Source organism: Cricetulus griseus, chromosome 2 (genome assembly GCF_003668045.3).
Source record: "Cricetulus griseus strain 17A/GY chromosome 2, alternate assembly CriGri-PICRH-1.0, whole genome shotgun sequence".
NCBI classification, from domain to species: Eukaryota; Metazoa; Chordata; class Mammalia; order Rodentia; family Cricetidae; genus Cricetulus; species Cricetulus griseus.
In genome coordinates this window covers 385,848,202-385,861,464 of record NC_048595.1, presented here as the reverse complement: position 1 = coordinate 385,861,464, position 13,263 = coordinate 385,848,202, and the positions used below count along the sequence as shown (strand labels likewise).

General features: G+C 51.2%; 2 protein-coding genes across 3 annotated transcripts in view; one reads left to right on the top strand and one right to left on the bottom strand.

Annotated features, from left to right (window-relative positions):
* Tubgcp6 (tubulin gamma complex associated protein 6) overlaps positions 1 to 3,540 on the top strand; it is a 19,820-nt gene extending 16,280 nt beyond the window's left edge. The window contains exons 17-25 of one of the 2 annotated variants that reach the window (XM_027396229.2): positions 62 to 117; positions 234 to 387; positions 479 to 647; positions 727 to 868; positions 1,002 to 1,196; positions 1,279 to 1,411; positions 1,480 to 1,693; positions 1,768 to 1,967; positions 2,052 to 3,540. In XM_027396229.2, coding sequence (XP_027252030.1) covers positions 62 to 117; positions 234 to 387; positions 479 to 647; positions 727 to 868; positions 1,002 to 1,196; positions 1,279 to 1,411; positions 1,480 to 1,693; positions 1,768 to 1,967; positions 2,052 to 2,140 — 1,352 coding nt within the window. In that variant the 3' untranslated portion in view covers positions 2,141 to 3,540. Of the gene's footprint in view, positions 1 to 61; positions 118 to 233; positions 388 to 478; positions 648 to 726; positions 869 to 1,001; positions 1,197 to 1,278; positions 1,412 to 1,479; positions 1,694 to 1,767; positions 1,968 to 2,048 lie in introns of both variants that reach the window. The other variant, XM_027396228.2, reaches the window with a different exon arrangement.
* Selenoo (selenoprotein O) lies at positions 2,209 to 13,263 on the bottom strand. Its single transcript, XM_027396232.2, has 9 exons — positions 12,671 to 13,263; positions 9,572 to 9,775; positions 8,230 to 8,416; positions 6,772 to 6,902; positions 5,803 to 6,083; positions 3,858 to 4,002; positions 3,106 to 3,291; positions 2,815 to 2,971; positions 2,209 to 2,724 (listed from the first exon to the last, which is right to left on the bottom strand). The coding sequence occupies exons 1-9, from the start codon at positions 13,225 to 13,227 to the stop codon at positions 2,560 to 2,562; spliced, it is 2,013 nt and encodes a 670-aa protein (XP_027252033.1). The 5' UTR covers positions 13,228 to 13,263; the 3' UTR covers positions 2,209 to 2,559.

Sequence of the window (13,263 nt, the reverse complement as noted above, 5' to 3'; positions counted from 1 at the left end):
ACTGTCCCCTCAGCAAGTACTGGGCACTGATGGCCCTCCTGCCCATTTTGTGTCTTTTCAGGTCCAGAGAGAAGTAGGGATGCTGAAGACCTCTCTCCATGGCCTCCAAGCTCACAGGTCAGGGGAGCATGTAGGGAATGTCCCATATGCCCAGTTTCAGCACAAGCCAAGTGGGGGACAGGGCCTAGTGTACTGGGTCGGGATGCAGTTCTTTGAGCTTGGCATCTTTTTAGGAAGACACAGCTGTCCCAAGCAGCCCAGGCCCTAGTGAGGAGGTATCAGACACAGAGGCTGAGGCCAGACGCTGGGGCAAGGAGCAAGCCTATTTGGCAGATCTCACACAGCTCTACCACCTGGAGCAGTACCCAGACAGCTACGAATCCATGTGTGAGTAGGCCAGGTACAGTGGGCAGATACAGGCTGGGGTGCTCTAGGCCAATGTATCCTTAAGTTTTAACGAGTCTTTTGTTTCCCACAGCAGAGCCTCCTGTTGCTCACCTGGTACACCACATGCTTCCCCAGGCCTTTGCTTTCCCTGTGGACCCCCAGGTTCAGTCAGCAGTAGATGAGACTGCAGTGCAGCTAAGTGAATTGCTGACATTGCCTGTGCTCATGAAGCGCTCCCTCACGGCACCTCTGGCTGCCCAGTGAGTGCTGCCACCTGCCCAGCTGCAGCCACCTGCCCTTTCCTGCCTGCCACCCTAACTTCCAGCTTCCTCCCACCAGTGTCACCTTGGTGAACAAAGCTGCAGTTGACTATTTCTTTGTGGAGCTGCACCTGGAGACACATTTTGAAGCTCTGAGGCATTTCCTGCTAATGGAAGATGGAGAGTTCGCTCAGTCTCTTAGTGATCTGCTCTTTGAGAAGGTAACTCTGGAATCAGGCTGGATGTGGATGGCTGTTGTCCCTAGCACCATGGTGACAGTGTTGCTTGGGCAGAACTTGGGTTGCTAGACAGGGCAGAAACCTGGACTCCTTGAAACATTGTCTCTTCACTTAGCTTGGGGCTGGACAGACACCTGGAGAGCTGCTCAACCCATTGGTCCTTAACAGCATCCTGAGCAAGGCACTGCAGTATAGCCTCCATGGGGACACCCCACATGCTACCAACCTGTCTTTTGCCCTCAAATACCTGCCTGAGGTGTTTGCCCCTAATGCCCCGGATGTGCTGAGCTGCCTGGAGCTCAGGTACAAGGTCAGCAGTGTCCTGCCATGGGTGTATAGGGGAGGTGTGTCCTGCAGCTAGCTGCAGGGGCTAAGTAGAGCTTCCTGAACAGGTTGACTGGCCCCTCAACATCGTTATCACTGAGAGCTGCCTGAACAAGTACAGTGGGATCTTCTCCTTCCTGTTGCAGTTGAAGCTCATGATGTGGACACTCAAGGACATCTGCTTCCACCTCAAGCGCACAGGTGAGGCCTGGCCTAAGTCCATTCCATGTATGGCTTCAGGCTGATGCTAACCCTCTGTTCTCCAACAGCCCTAGTGAGCCACACAGGTGGCTCAGTGCAGTTCCGCCAGCTGCAGCTGTTTAAGCATGAGATGCAGCATTTTGTGAAGGTCATCCAGGGCTACATTGCTAATCAGATCCTGCATGTCAGCTGGTGCGAGTTCAGAGCTCGGCTAGCCGTAGTGAGTGACCTAGAGGAGATCCAGCGGGCCCATGCCGAGTACCTGCACAGGGCTGTTTTCAGGTGAGACAGGCACCTGGACTTGGGTGTGCCCAGGTCATGCTGGGCACACCACCAGCAGCTCTACCCTCCTCTAGGGGTCTACTGACAGAGAAGGCAGCACCAGTCATGAACATCATCCATAGCATCTTCAGCCTGGTGCTCAAGTTCCGAAGCCAGCTCATCTCTCAGACCTGGGGCCCAGCTACTGGCCCCCGTGGTGCTGAGCACCCCAACTTCCCACTCATGCAGCAGTCCTACAGCACCTTCAAGTACTACTCCCACTTCCTCTTCAAAGGTGAGCCCTCCTGCTGGGCTGGGGTGCTGGGGTGGCAAGGCACCGGGTGGGCAGGAACCTGAGAGTTGGATGCCTCTTCAGTAGTGACCAAGCTGGTGAACCGTGGCTACCAGCCTCACCTTGAAGACTTCCTGCTTCGCATCAACTTCAACAACTACTACCAGGACTCCTGAGGACAGACAGGCTCACGGTGCTGCATCCCTGTTTGACCTGGCTGGGAACAGGGCAGCGAACACAGACAGACCTGGAAAAGTGGCTTTATTTAGAGGCCTGGGATTTAGCAGGTGTCAGGCCCAGCCCTTTGGGGCAAGATGCACCAACAGGCTACAAGGCTTATTTAGCCCTGTTTGCATCACTTATAAGCATGAGACTGCATTCCTACACTGGCTTGAAGCACTGTGTGCTGGGGGCATGTTGAGTGCTAGGCCAGGGCAGTACTGCTAAAGCAGAATCAGACAGAGATGGGTCATGTTTTGACTGGAGATCTCTGCCATCATGCACAGACCATGAGGGTAGGGATCCCAATGGTCTCAGCAATTCAGCAGCACTGGGGAAGCCTTGGGGACCCTGGGTGTGGAGGACACCAAGGCCTTTATGAGGATCATGTTACACTGAGCTCTGCAGCCCAGAGGGGTGGTCTGCTGCTGTAGGAACACTGCTCATCAGTGGTCCTTGCTGCTGCTTCAGGGCCTGTGGCCTCAGTGGCTGCCCCTTCACTGTAATAAGGAGACTCCAGCAGCTTCAGGACACGTCGCACCTAGAGAACAGATGAGAAGAATTGGGTGAGCGGCATATTTAATGACAGCTCTTCCTCCCAGGGACACAATAGGCACAGGTGTGTGCTTGCCTCGGCAAAGTCTCCATTTTCAGCAGCTTCAATGGCATTCTGTGCAATGTAGTTCCTTAGGACGTACTTGGGGTTGTTGGTGTGCATGATGCGCACACGTTCTGCCTGCCAGGCAGCAGTGTCTCCAACATCCTCCTTCTCCTTGTCCAGACGGGCTCTGGAATCATAGCCCTAGCTGGGTTTTCCCAACAAGAACAGCTTGCTCCATGCCCCCCAATTCAGGGCCATCTGTAGCCACTCCCTTGTGTCACTGGCCAAGGAGCCAGGACAGGGGACCCTAAAGCTGCCTACCTGTACTCCTGTAGCCAGGTTTCCCAGTGGTCTATGTTCCTGCTCTGTAGTTCAGTGGGGCTCAGCTGTTCCAGCCGTGACTGTTGTTCTACACGCTCTAGCTCCTTTGTGACATTTGCTTGAGTGCCAATGAGTGCAAAGAGCTGTGGGTTCGACTGTGCAAGCATCAGCATCATAGAGAGCTGCCTGAAGAGAGGGGTGGCATGAGAAATATCTCAGCTAGGGGCAGTAAGCAGACTTTGCCTTGCTGTGAGGTTGGCTGCTTTGTAGGTAGCCACACGACTCACATACTGAGCCAGCTTCCAAACTGCCCCCGACCCAGACATTGCAGTTAGCTGAGGAGGTCAGGGACCATGTGACCCAGGTGTGTTTCCACCAAATCCTCCTCTTAATGGCTACTGCTCCATTCTCCACTAAATTCCTTCTGCATGACCAGCCTCTGGGTTGTTATTTGAAAGCCTGTAAGCCACTACAATCATTTCCCACATCTCTAGACACAGGTGCACACCCTGTAGGAGATGGTATGGGAAAGGCATAGTCTGCTTGTCTTTTCCATCCCAGTCCATCTGTGTCCTGATTTCTTCATGCTAGTGCCCTGTCCTTGATGACACAGAAATGTGACCTGACTGCATTTCATGCCCAGGAATGGGGCAGCTGCCAGGCCCCCGGTGCACTTGTGAAGGACTCTCACTGATAGTCTCCAACCTCCCTGCCGCTCCCCTTCTGAAAACAAATTCTAAGGGTATGCTCACCGGGGATCCATCTGGGGTCGGAAGGCAAGCCGAAGCTCTTCCAGAGAGGCACACTGGGAGGTCAGCTTGGTTAGGAACTCTGCTGAGTCCGATGGTTCAGCTGGGAAGGAGCTCAGCATATAGAAGGTGTTTGTGAAGTCAGCACCTGAAAAACGAGCTGCTCAGGTGCTGGGAGGCAGATGCTGGCTCCTTAACTCCTCCCAGCCCATTTCCTCAGACACCAGATATCTGTTATACAAGTCCTTTGTAGGTCACCTGAAAAATGGATTGACACTGACAAGAACCAAGGCTAGAATGGGATACCTAGTCTCACAGTGCCTGCCTAAAGCTCCTTGACACACCTGATATACTGTAGCTGTCAGCCTGACCTGGCAAACATCGACACTTGGAACCATGCAATTCCTGAATAACATATAAAAATAAATGCAAAATGAAGGCTGGTAAGACTGCTCCGTGGATAATGGTGTTTGTGGGGCCACAGGCATACTCACCTTCACATACAAAATAAAAAATAATTAAAAAAAAAAAAAGGCCAGGCACTGTGATGGCACACATCTTTAATATCCACCCCCCCCCCCCCCCCGACAGGGTTTCTCTGTGGCTTTGGAGGCTGACCTGGAACTAGCTCTTGTAGACCAGGCTGGTCTCGAACTCACAGAGATCCGCCTGCCTCTGCCTCCCTGGTGCTGGGATTAAAGGCGTGCGCCACCCCCGCCCGGCTCACATTCTTTAATCTTAGCAATCCAGGGACAGATAGGCAGATCTCTCAAGTGTGAGGCTACCATGATCTACAGAGCAAGTTTCAGGGCTACACAGTGAGACCCTGTCTCAAAGCCAGAGTAATGGAGAAAATGAGTCAAAAGAGAAGACATACAGAAAATAAACTCATCAGGGATTGATTGTAGCTGTAAACCATCCCTGCAATGGAGGGGCAGATTGACAGGATGGAGAAAAAGATGTGATTCAGCCTGTCTACAATGCCTGCTTTAAACTCCGTGTTGAAAATGAAGATAAAAACAATCCATGCAAACAGGATCTAAAGAGGCTGAGGTAGCAGCACATGTCCCCAATACTGCAGCAGGCAGATCTCTGTTCAAGCTCAGCCTAGTGCATTCTCAGTTCTAAAACAACCAAGCGCTATATATAGAGACCCTATCACAAAACAAAAAGATAAAGAGGCTGGGGTGATCATACTAACACAGGCAAAAACAAGCTGGGCATGTACTCCCAGCATCTAAGAGGCTGATGTAAGAGGAGCACAAGTTCAAGGGTAGCCTGGGCTAAAGCGTATCCAGATAAAAAGTTTACAGTTCTAAGACCAGGGACAAACCAAAATTGCCCACTGTAGTCACTTTTACTCAATACAGTATGCTGTATCCAGAACAATCGGGTGAACTACAAATGACCTAGTAATAACATCAACTGTAAATGTATAAGAAATGAAGCAGGGATTCAAACCAGTAACTGCATACATTATGAAAGTAGCACTATATGCAACAGCCTCTAAGAAAACCCAAGGGGATCATTGTCACAGACACTGGATATTCTGCATTAAAAATGGGAGTTAAACTGGGCGTTGGTGGTGCACGCCTTTAATCCCAGTACTTGGAAGGCAGAGGCAGGTGGATCTCTGTGAGTTCGAGGCCTGGTCTCCAGAGCGAGTGCCAGGATAGGCTCCAAAGCTACACAGAGAAACCCTGTCTCGAACCCCTCCTCTCCCCCCAAAAAGGGAGTTAAATTCTGTCACATGCTACAACATGGAAGAACTTAGAGATCTTCTAGGTAGTGGAATAAGCCAGCCACAGAAAAATCCTACTGAGTTTCCTAGAATAGTGGTGTTGGGGTAGGTAGATGGAGAATATTTAAAGAGACAGTGTCAGTTTGGGAAATGGGGATGTAAATGTGAACAGAGTATTTACCCACACGACAGGGTTCTGCAGCTTACCAGTCAGATGCATGGTCTCCAGAAGCTTGGCCACAAGTGCCCCGTCTCCTTCCTGCTCCACTCGAATAAGGCCCAGCTTCTTACGCATCTTTTGTAGATAGTGCCTTTGGAATTCGGTGTCAAACTCCTCTGCTAGGATGGCCTCACCCAGCGCAAGTGGCAGCTCTGGCTCCAGTGCTTCCGCCAGCTTCTGCAGATTCCACTTGCATACCTGGGGCTGTTTGCTGTATGTGTAGCGCCCAGCACTGTCTGAGGCATTGCATACATGGTCAGGGTCATATCTGCCACACAAAGAAGTGTTATCAGAGGAGATATGTAGTGAGGGCAGGCTCCTGAGGAAGACTCATGACCACACCTATGGCAACACCACTCTTGCTCTGTCAGGTCCTGTGGGCTCAGGCCAAGAACTCTCCAGAATGCCTGTACTTTCTTCTGCCTATACACCATCAGTCAGCTTCAAGGCCAGGGAGGAAGCTCCTTGAGGCCCAGAAAGACTTAGGTCACCAGATATAGCCCAGCTTACCACCTGCCTCTGTTCCATCCCCTCCCCCAACCCCTACTTCTTTGATCCACTTACAGCCTGGCAGTGGAGGGACTTGTTCTAACATGCTAAGATGTCATCCTTGTTTTTTCAAAACACTCCAGGGAGGCCAAGTATGATGGCACACTCCTATAATCCTATCATTTAGAAGCCTAAGATAGGAGGATCACAAGTTCAAGGCCAGCCTGGATTGCACAGATAGTTCCAAAACCCCCCTGATTTCTGCTTGTAGGAATGGCTGACCAGACACTGCTGGGAAGAAACATGTGAAAAAAGGCACATGAGCAGCACATAGGCTCCACTGTCCCCTGCTCCTCTCCCATAGTCATGACTCCTGTGCTGTTGGTGTCTGTCCCTCCCCCTGTGAGGGACAGTTCCTAGATGGCCGACAGGCAGGAAGTTCATCACCTGCAACCCTAGGGTATTACCTGTCCAGGAAGCCAAAGGGTCCATAGTCAATAGTGAGCCCCACGATGCTCATGTTGTCCGTGTTGAGCACACCATGGCAAAAGCCAACACACTGCCATTCAGCCACCATCCGTGCTGTTCGTCGTGTCACCTAGAGTAGGACAGGCTCTGGTTGCTCCCTCCCTGTGGTCCCCTCCAAGCCCATCTGCCCTTATTCATGCCAGAACACCCAGTGCATGTCCTGGATGCCAGAGGACTTCTTTTAAGTGGTTCTCTACAATCCCTTTACCACCCAGGGTGCCAGAAGTATGTTTTGGGTGAGTTGCTTTATATGGGTCTAAGTTCCATTTCTATCACCTATTCTTTTATCTGATACCCATTTTAGATAAACCACAAAAATCAGCAACAGACTGAATCCAAGGAAAATACCATACTGTCAGGTAGACCAGTCTGGGTTGCTATTTCCTAGATGTTGCTATCCCATCTCCATACTGGGTGCTACATGGCCATGCCACCAACTGCTCACCCAGTGGCCCAATCAGAGACATAAGGTTCCAGGGTGGCTGGGAGAATAGGAGCCCAAGTGCAGGGCTGCAACACAGCTCCCATTGCCCAAGCAAGAAGCCTTTGTAAGAAGCACAGAAGCTCCTGGGAGGGAACCAGGTTGTACTGGCCTTCCAGTTTCATGACAAAGACAGAAGCTTAAAGGGACAGTGTAAGCTGACCAGATGCCCCATCTGTTTCTGTAGGAGAGCATAAAGCTGAGCCTCATAGCTCCTTTTGGTGCTCTGTGACTGTGGCACCACAACCCTAGCAACTGTGCCAGAGGTGGGAAATAGGAGTGACCTGGTGTGGGACAAAGCCCTGTGGACTCATGCTTGGAATGTTATTCTGCTGACCAGCAGCAATGACTTGTAGTATTCTAGCCCAAACCACATAGAAACAGGACTATGCTTGGCCTTTGCTGGGGCAGCTCACGCCTCTTCTCCCCAAGTTGAGATACTGGGCTGGGGCCACAGACCCATGCAGTAGGCACCCAGCACTCAACAGTGCTTCTGTTCACGTGTCCTTCCTCCCAAGACTAGCTGGGCCTCATGGTTCTTGTAGGTGTACTTAGCACCAGATGTTTTAGTGCCAAATTAAACAAAATGTCCTGGAGTATAGGGTGTGGTGACACAAGCCTTTCATCTCAACACTCAGGAGCAGAGGCAAATGGATCTTTGAGTCTGAGGCCAGCCTGGTTTACACATAGCAAGTTCCAGGCCAGCCAATGCTACTTAGTAAAACTGTCTTAAAATAACAAAAGCCCTGATTCATGAGGCTGAGGGAGATGATGGGACCTGAGGGCAGCAGCAAGGACAGAAAAGGACAGGGGTACCAGATAAAAGCCTTTTGTCTCTGGCCACAGTGACCATATTTGGCAACAAGTAGTACTCAACCCATGGTCAGTGGGGAGGGCCAGTGGGAAACCTGCCTACCTCTCGGAAAAAGGCAGCATTCCTCTGTATGTTGTCACTGTCGCAGGTGTGGGCAGCCTGGATTTCAGGGTAGAAAGAGCTGATGACATAGTCAAGCATCTGCACTCGGATATCATTTCGTCCCATACTAGGGCCTGCACGCCCTGTGTGCTCATCGGGGGACTTAAAAATTTCAAAGGAGCCAAATCTGCAGGAAAGACCCCAGTGTTCAGTAGGTCAGACAGACCCCATCCCTTTGTGAGAAAAAGAAACACCAGCATGGCTACAAACCCTTGTAGTCCTACAATGGGAGAGCACCCTGAATAGACAAAGCAACACCCAGCCAGAGCATGGCCAGATCTCTGAGTGACAGACATGACTTAGTTTAGCCAACTGCCAGCCAATTAACCTCTGGTTCCCAGCTCCTGGGAGGCCCAGGATACCACCATGGCTGTCTACTTTGCCAGCTCTAACACCACACAAGGTTTTTTGTATACCCCACATATTGTGAGGACAAGCAGGGTTGGCTCTACCACAGAGAATGTACAAGTTCAGTGTCTTAGCAGGGTGGTGGCTGTCCCACAAAGGACATCAGTCACGTATGGAGACTTGTGCTTTGTTTTGAGACAGGGTTTCTCTGTGTAGCTCTGGCTGTTCTTGAACTCCCTCTTTAGGCCAGGCTGGCCTTGAACTCAAGAGATCCAGCTGCCTCTGCCTCCTGAGTGCTGGCATTTAAAGGCATGAGCCACCATACCCAGCTAACTTTTTTTTTTTTTTTTAATTGTAAGTGTATTGCTACTGGCAACTGATGGGCACAGACCAGTGGTGCTATCAACATTGTACAAGGCACAGGGTCTCTAGAGTGCAGTAGTTACCATCTTTCCAGAGGTCAGAAAAAGCCAGAGACCAACAGTGGGCCTTGTGTGTGTTAGTCATCTGATACCACTTGGTATCAGATGACTAGCTAGCCTGGCCATGACAGGATGGACAGCCATAAGAACCCACTAGCCACCTCCTGGCAGTTCCTCATTCAGACAGCCCCTGAAGTGCTGGACACCAAGAGAAAGCGCAGACAAAGGAATCTGCCAGGAGGGTCTAGGCTAATGAGTCACTGGAAGATTAAGGAAAAAAAAAGCTATAGGAGCCCACTTATGGTGACACTAAATGAGGCCATTTCCTTGTGGAAATTCTAGGTAGTTCTTGGTCAAGGGGCATCAAGAGTCATCTGGGGCTAAATCCTGACCACAGCCAGGTGCTGTTGTTTGTTCATGAGCTGGGTTCAATATTCTGGCTGCATAAGCATTGATCTTCTATGATCTATGAGCAACTGCACGTAGACAGGCCTAATGGACCCCAGCATTACCTTATAAAAGTGGGAGCTATACGCAACACAACTGTGCACTTTTCATATTTTGGATTACCATCATAGAACACGTCTCGAATCACTTTGGATTCAGATGTGACGCAGGCCCCGGCCCTGGTGGTGGGGATCCCCAGGTGAAACATGGCTTCACTGCACAGGAACTCACGAATGCTTGACCGCAGGACTTTGCGACCATCAGCCTGTCTGAAATCAAACACAGGCCAGGGAGCCAGTCAGGCAAAGGTTATTCTGGACCATGTTTTCCAAGAGCTTTGGTGTGGCAGTCATATGACTAAGGCTAGGCAAAGAGACACACTTCAAATCTGTAGTTTGTCTTCAGGAGTGTTTTACAAAAACTACTTTTCCAATAATCAGTATACATACACACACCAGCACTATGCAGTAGTGGGAAAAAAATGGAAAACTACTCTGTGGTAGTTTGAAAGAAAACAGTTCCCAAAGGGAGTGGCCCTATTAGGAGGAAGTGTGTCACCTGGGAGTGGGCTTTGAGGTCTCTTTTGCTTAAGCTTCCCTCACCGTGACAGTTGACTTCCTGTTGCCTGCAAAATGTGGCACTCTCAACTCCAGTACCACATCTGCCTGCACACCAACATGCTCTCCGTCATAACAGACTGAACCTCTGACACTGTAAGTGAGTCCCTACAATTAACAGTTTTACTTTATAAGGGTTGCCACGGTTATGGTGTCTCTTCACATCAATGAAAATGCTAAGATACACCCTGAGTGAGCAGGTACAGAAACACAAGCTCTCTAGTAAGCTGTTACTTGGGTCTCAGAGAAGGACATAGGCTCTGCTCCAAACCCAAAGGGCAGGCAGAAACTGTTGCAACTGTAGCATAGTAGGTAGTGCTACAACAAGCCACTGTTGGACATGTGGCATGTGCCACACCCCTAAAGGAAACACAACTGCACAACTACATGTCTACATGTGACAGACAGGAAGGGGCTACAGGGATCTAAAGAACAAGACGGGGCAAGAAAACTGCATTCTATGGGTAGTTGTGTACCTTGAACTCTTTCTACACACTGGACCTGTTTTACTTTTAGCATAACATAGTACAATATTGGGAGCCCAGTAGAATAGCTACCTCGACAGGTTACATCCATAGCTCATCCTTGCATGAGGGATGCCTTGGATGCCCTAACCAATAGAAGGCCTTACCTGGAACCAATCAAACCAATATGCTATGTGCAGCCCTACAATCTCAGTACATGGAAGAAAGACAGGATCAAACTTGGTGTGGAGGCACATGCTTTTAATCCCAGCACTTGGGAAGCAGAGATAAATGGATCTCTGTGAGTTCAAGGACAGTCTAGTTTATGAGGCAAGTTTGAGGACAGCGAGGGCTATGTAGTGAGACCCTATACCCCCCACCCACCGCCAAAAAAAAAAAACACAACCTAGTCCATCCTAGCATAGTTGGAATCTAGTAAATGTGATCTTAGAAACAAGCCAGCTGTCCTGCGAGCTCTCTTTTGTCAGTGTTACCCTCTCATTGCTGTGTGACCATGTGGCAATTCTGGCTTCTCTGTAATAACCCTAATCCTGGGCAGGAAGGTAGGCTGCTTTACACAGGACTCAGTTCTTGAGTAGAGTTCTTGAGCTTACCACAGGGACTGCTCTTGAAGCCCTACATCCAAGGTAGCGGGGAGACAGGGCAGAGGCCACTCATCCATCTCAGGACTCCATAAGCCTGATCTCACAACTACCTCCAAACTCAGCTTGAGCTTTTGGCAAAGCGTTGAGGTCAGGGACCCTGACAGACAAGTAGGAGACCTAAGCCAGGGTCAAAGGGATCCCTGACTTAAAGAAAACATTTTAGCTGACCTCAGGTGTGGAAGCATCAACTAAAAATAAGTATAAAAAGCATCCTTTGTGGCTGGACATCTGGCTCAGTAGTAGTTTAGAACATGAGATTCTGGATTTGGTTCACAGCACCATGATGGGATATAACAAAACCTTCCAACATCAAATTATCCCGACAACAGGTTATTATTATTTTTTTCTTTTTTGGTAACTGGTGAACAAAAATGATCAAAATGAAGTTTACGGCTGCTTGTCACAGAATGAGTGGGCTCTGGAATGTGGCATCTGCCCTTCTTTCCAGGAGCAGACACCTCTGAGGTGGGCAGTAGGGTACCAGGTAAGACCATAAATTTGGCACGGGGCACAGATCAAAAGGCTTGGCGGTGGGATTCTTGTCTGAGATGAACACAGCTTGGTTGGGGATGGTTGGCAGGTTAGTGGCTGGAGGAAGAAAAGCAGACGGAGTGCCAAACCACAAAATCCCAACTTACTATCTTTTAGTCACTTAACAAGCATCTGTATCAATCATGTAGTGACAAACAGGAACAGAGATCTAAGTGCTGTCTGTACCTGGGTGGCAGGACTTGGGTAGGAGCTTCTTTGGGCTTATCTGTATTTGGATAGGCCTGTCTTGGACCACCTGTGTACTCCTCACAGGGATCCAAGAACTACCCACCTTTTGGTGTGTGTAGGGGGGGGCGATTAGAACTGACAGGCTTGGGAAAATGGTGAGTATGAGAAGACTGTCCCTCCAGTCCTTAGACGGTGCACAAAGAGGCCTGTTAGAGTGGGCAAGTTGGGGAAGCAGATTGCTTAAGTAGCATGGGAAAACAAGTGCCTGTATACCAGTCCAACACTTTCACCCCTGAAAACTGGTCTCTGGACAAGATGTCCAGCAAACAGTATCATTCCTGAAACTGGCTCAAAGTCCTCGGTGTGTTTCTGACAACACAACTGACAGCCACTAGAGGCATGTTCCTTGTGCTTCGCTTGACAGAACAGGAAGCTGGAGACCTCTACAGTGTGTCAGAGCGGGACACAGCCCCTAACTTCCTGTTCTCCGTTTTGCCACCGGGCACCTCCCAGGGCCTTTTTACCTTCCTCCACAAAACCCTTTGCAAAGACGCTCCACCTTCTATGTCCTAACCCCTCCACGGCGCTTTTCTGGGCGTACGGCTGTCCCAACCCGGGCGAAAAGCGCCACTGAGCACCTTCCCGTTTCATCCAAGCGCGCATAAGGGAGTCGCCTGGGAGCTCCCCGAGTTCCGCACCTGGAGAAGGGCGTGGGGCCGGCGCCCTTGAGTTGCAGCTCCCAGCGCTCGCCGGCGGCAGTGCACACCTCGCCCAGGTATATAGCGGCGCCGTCGCCCAGCTGCCCAGCGAACTGGCCGAACTGGTGTCCACAGTAGCAGTGGGCAGCTGGCTCGGCGCCCGGCAGCAGCGCATTGCCGCTGAAGAACAGCGCGGCTTCGGCCTCCACCTCGGCCTCCTCGCTCGCCTCGAGCCCCAGCAGCGCCAGCGCCGGCATCGACAGCGCCACCAGGCGCGGCCGCTGCAGCGGGGCGGGCCGTGCACGGCTGAAGCAGGCTCCGGGCACCGACCGCGGGGTGGACAGGACGTCGTCCGGCCCCGGCGGCGGCGTCTCCACGGGCAGCGCGCGCAGGGCGCGGTTGTCGAAGCGCAGCCCCACTAGCCAGCGCGGCGTGGGCTCCATGGCAGCAGCCCAGGAGGACCGGGGCGCGGGCGACGGAAGCGCGAGGCCTACGGACTGCGGTCCGGTTCGGGCGGCCGCGAGCGAAGCCCCGAACGCGGCCCTGAGAGAGGCCATTCGCCTTGCCTCCGGAAGCTCGCTGGCCACAACCGG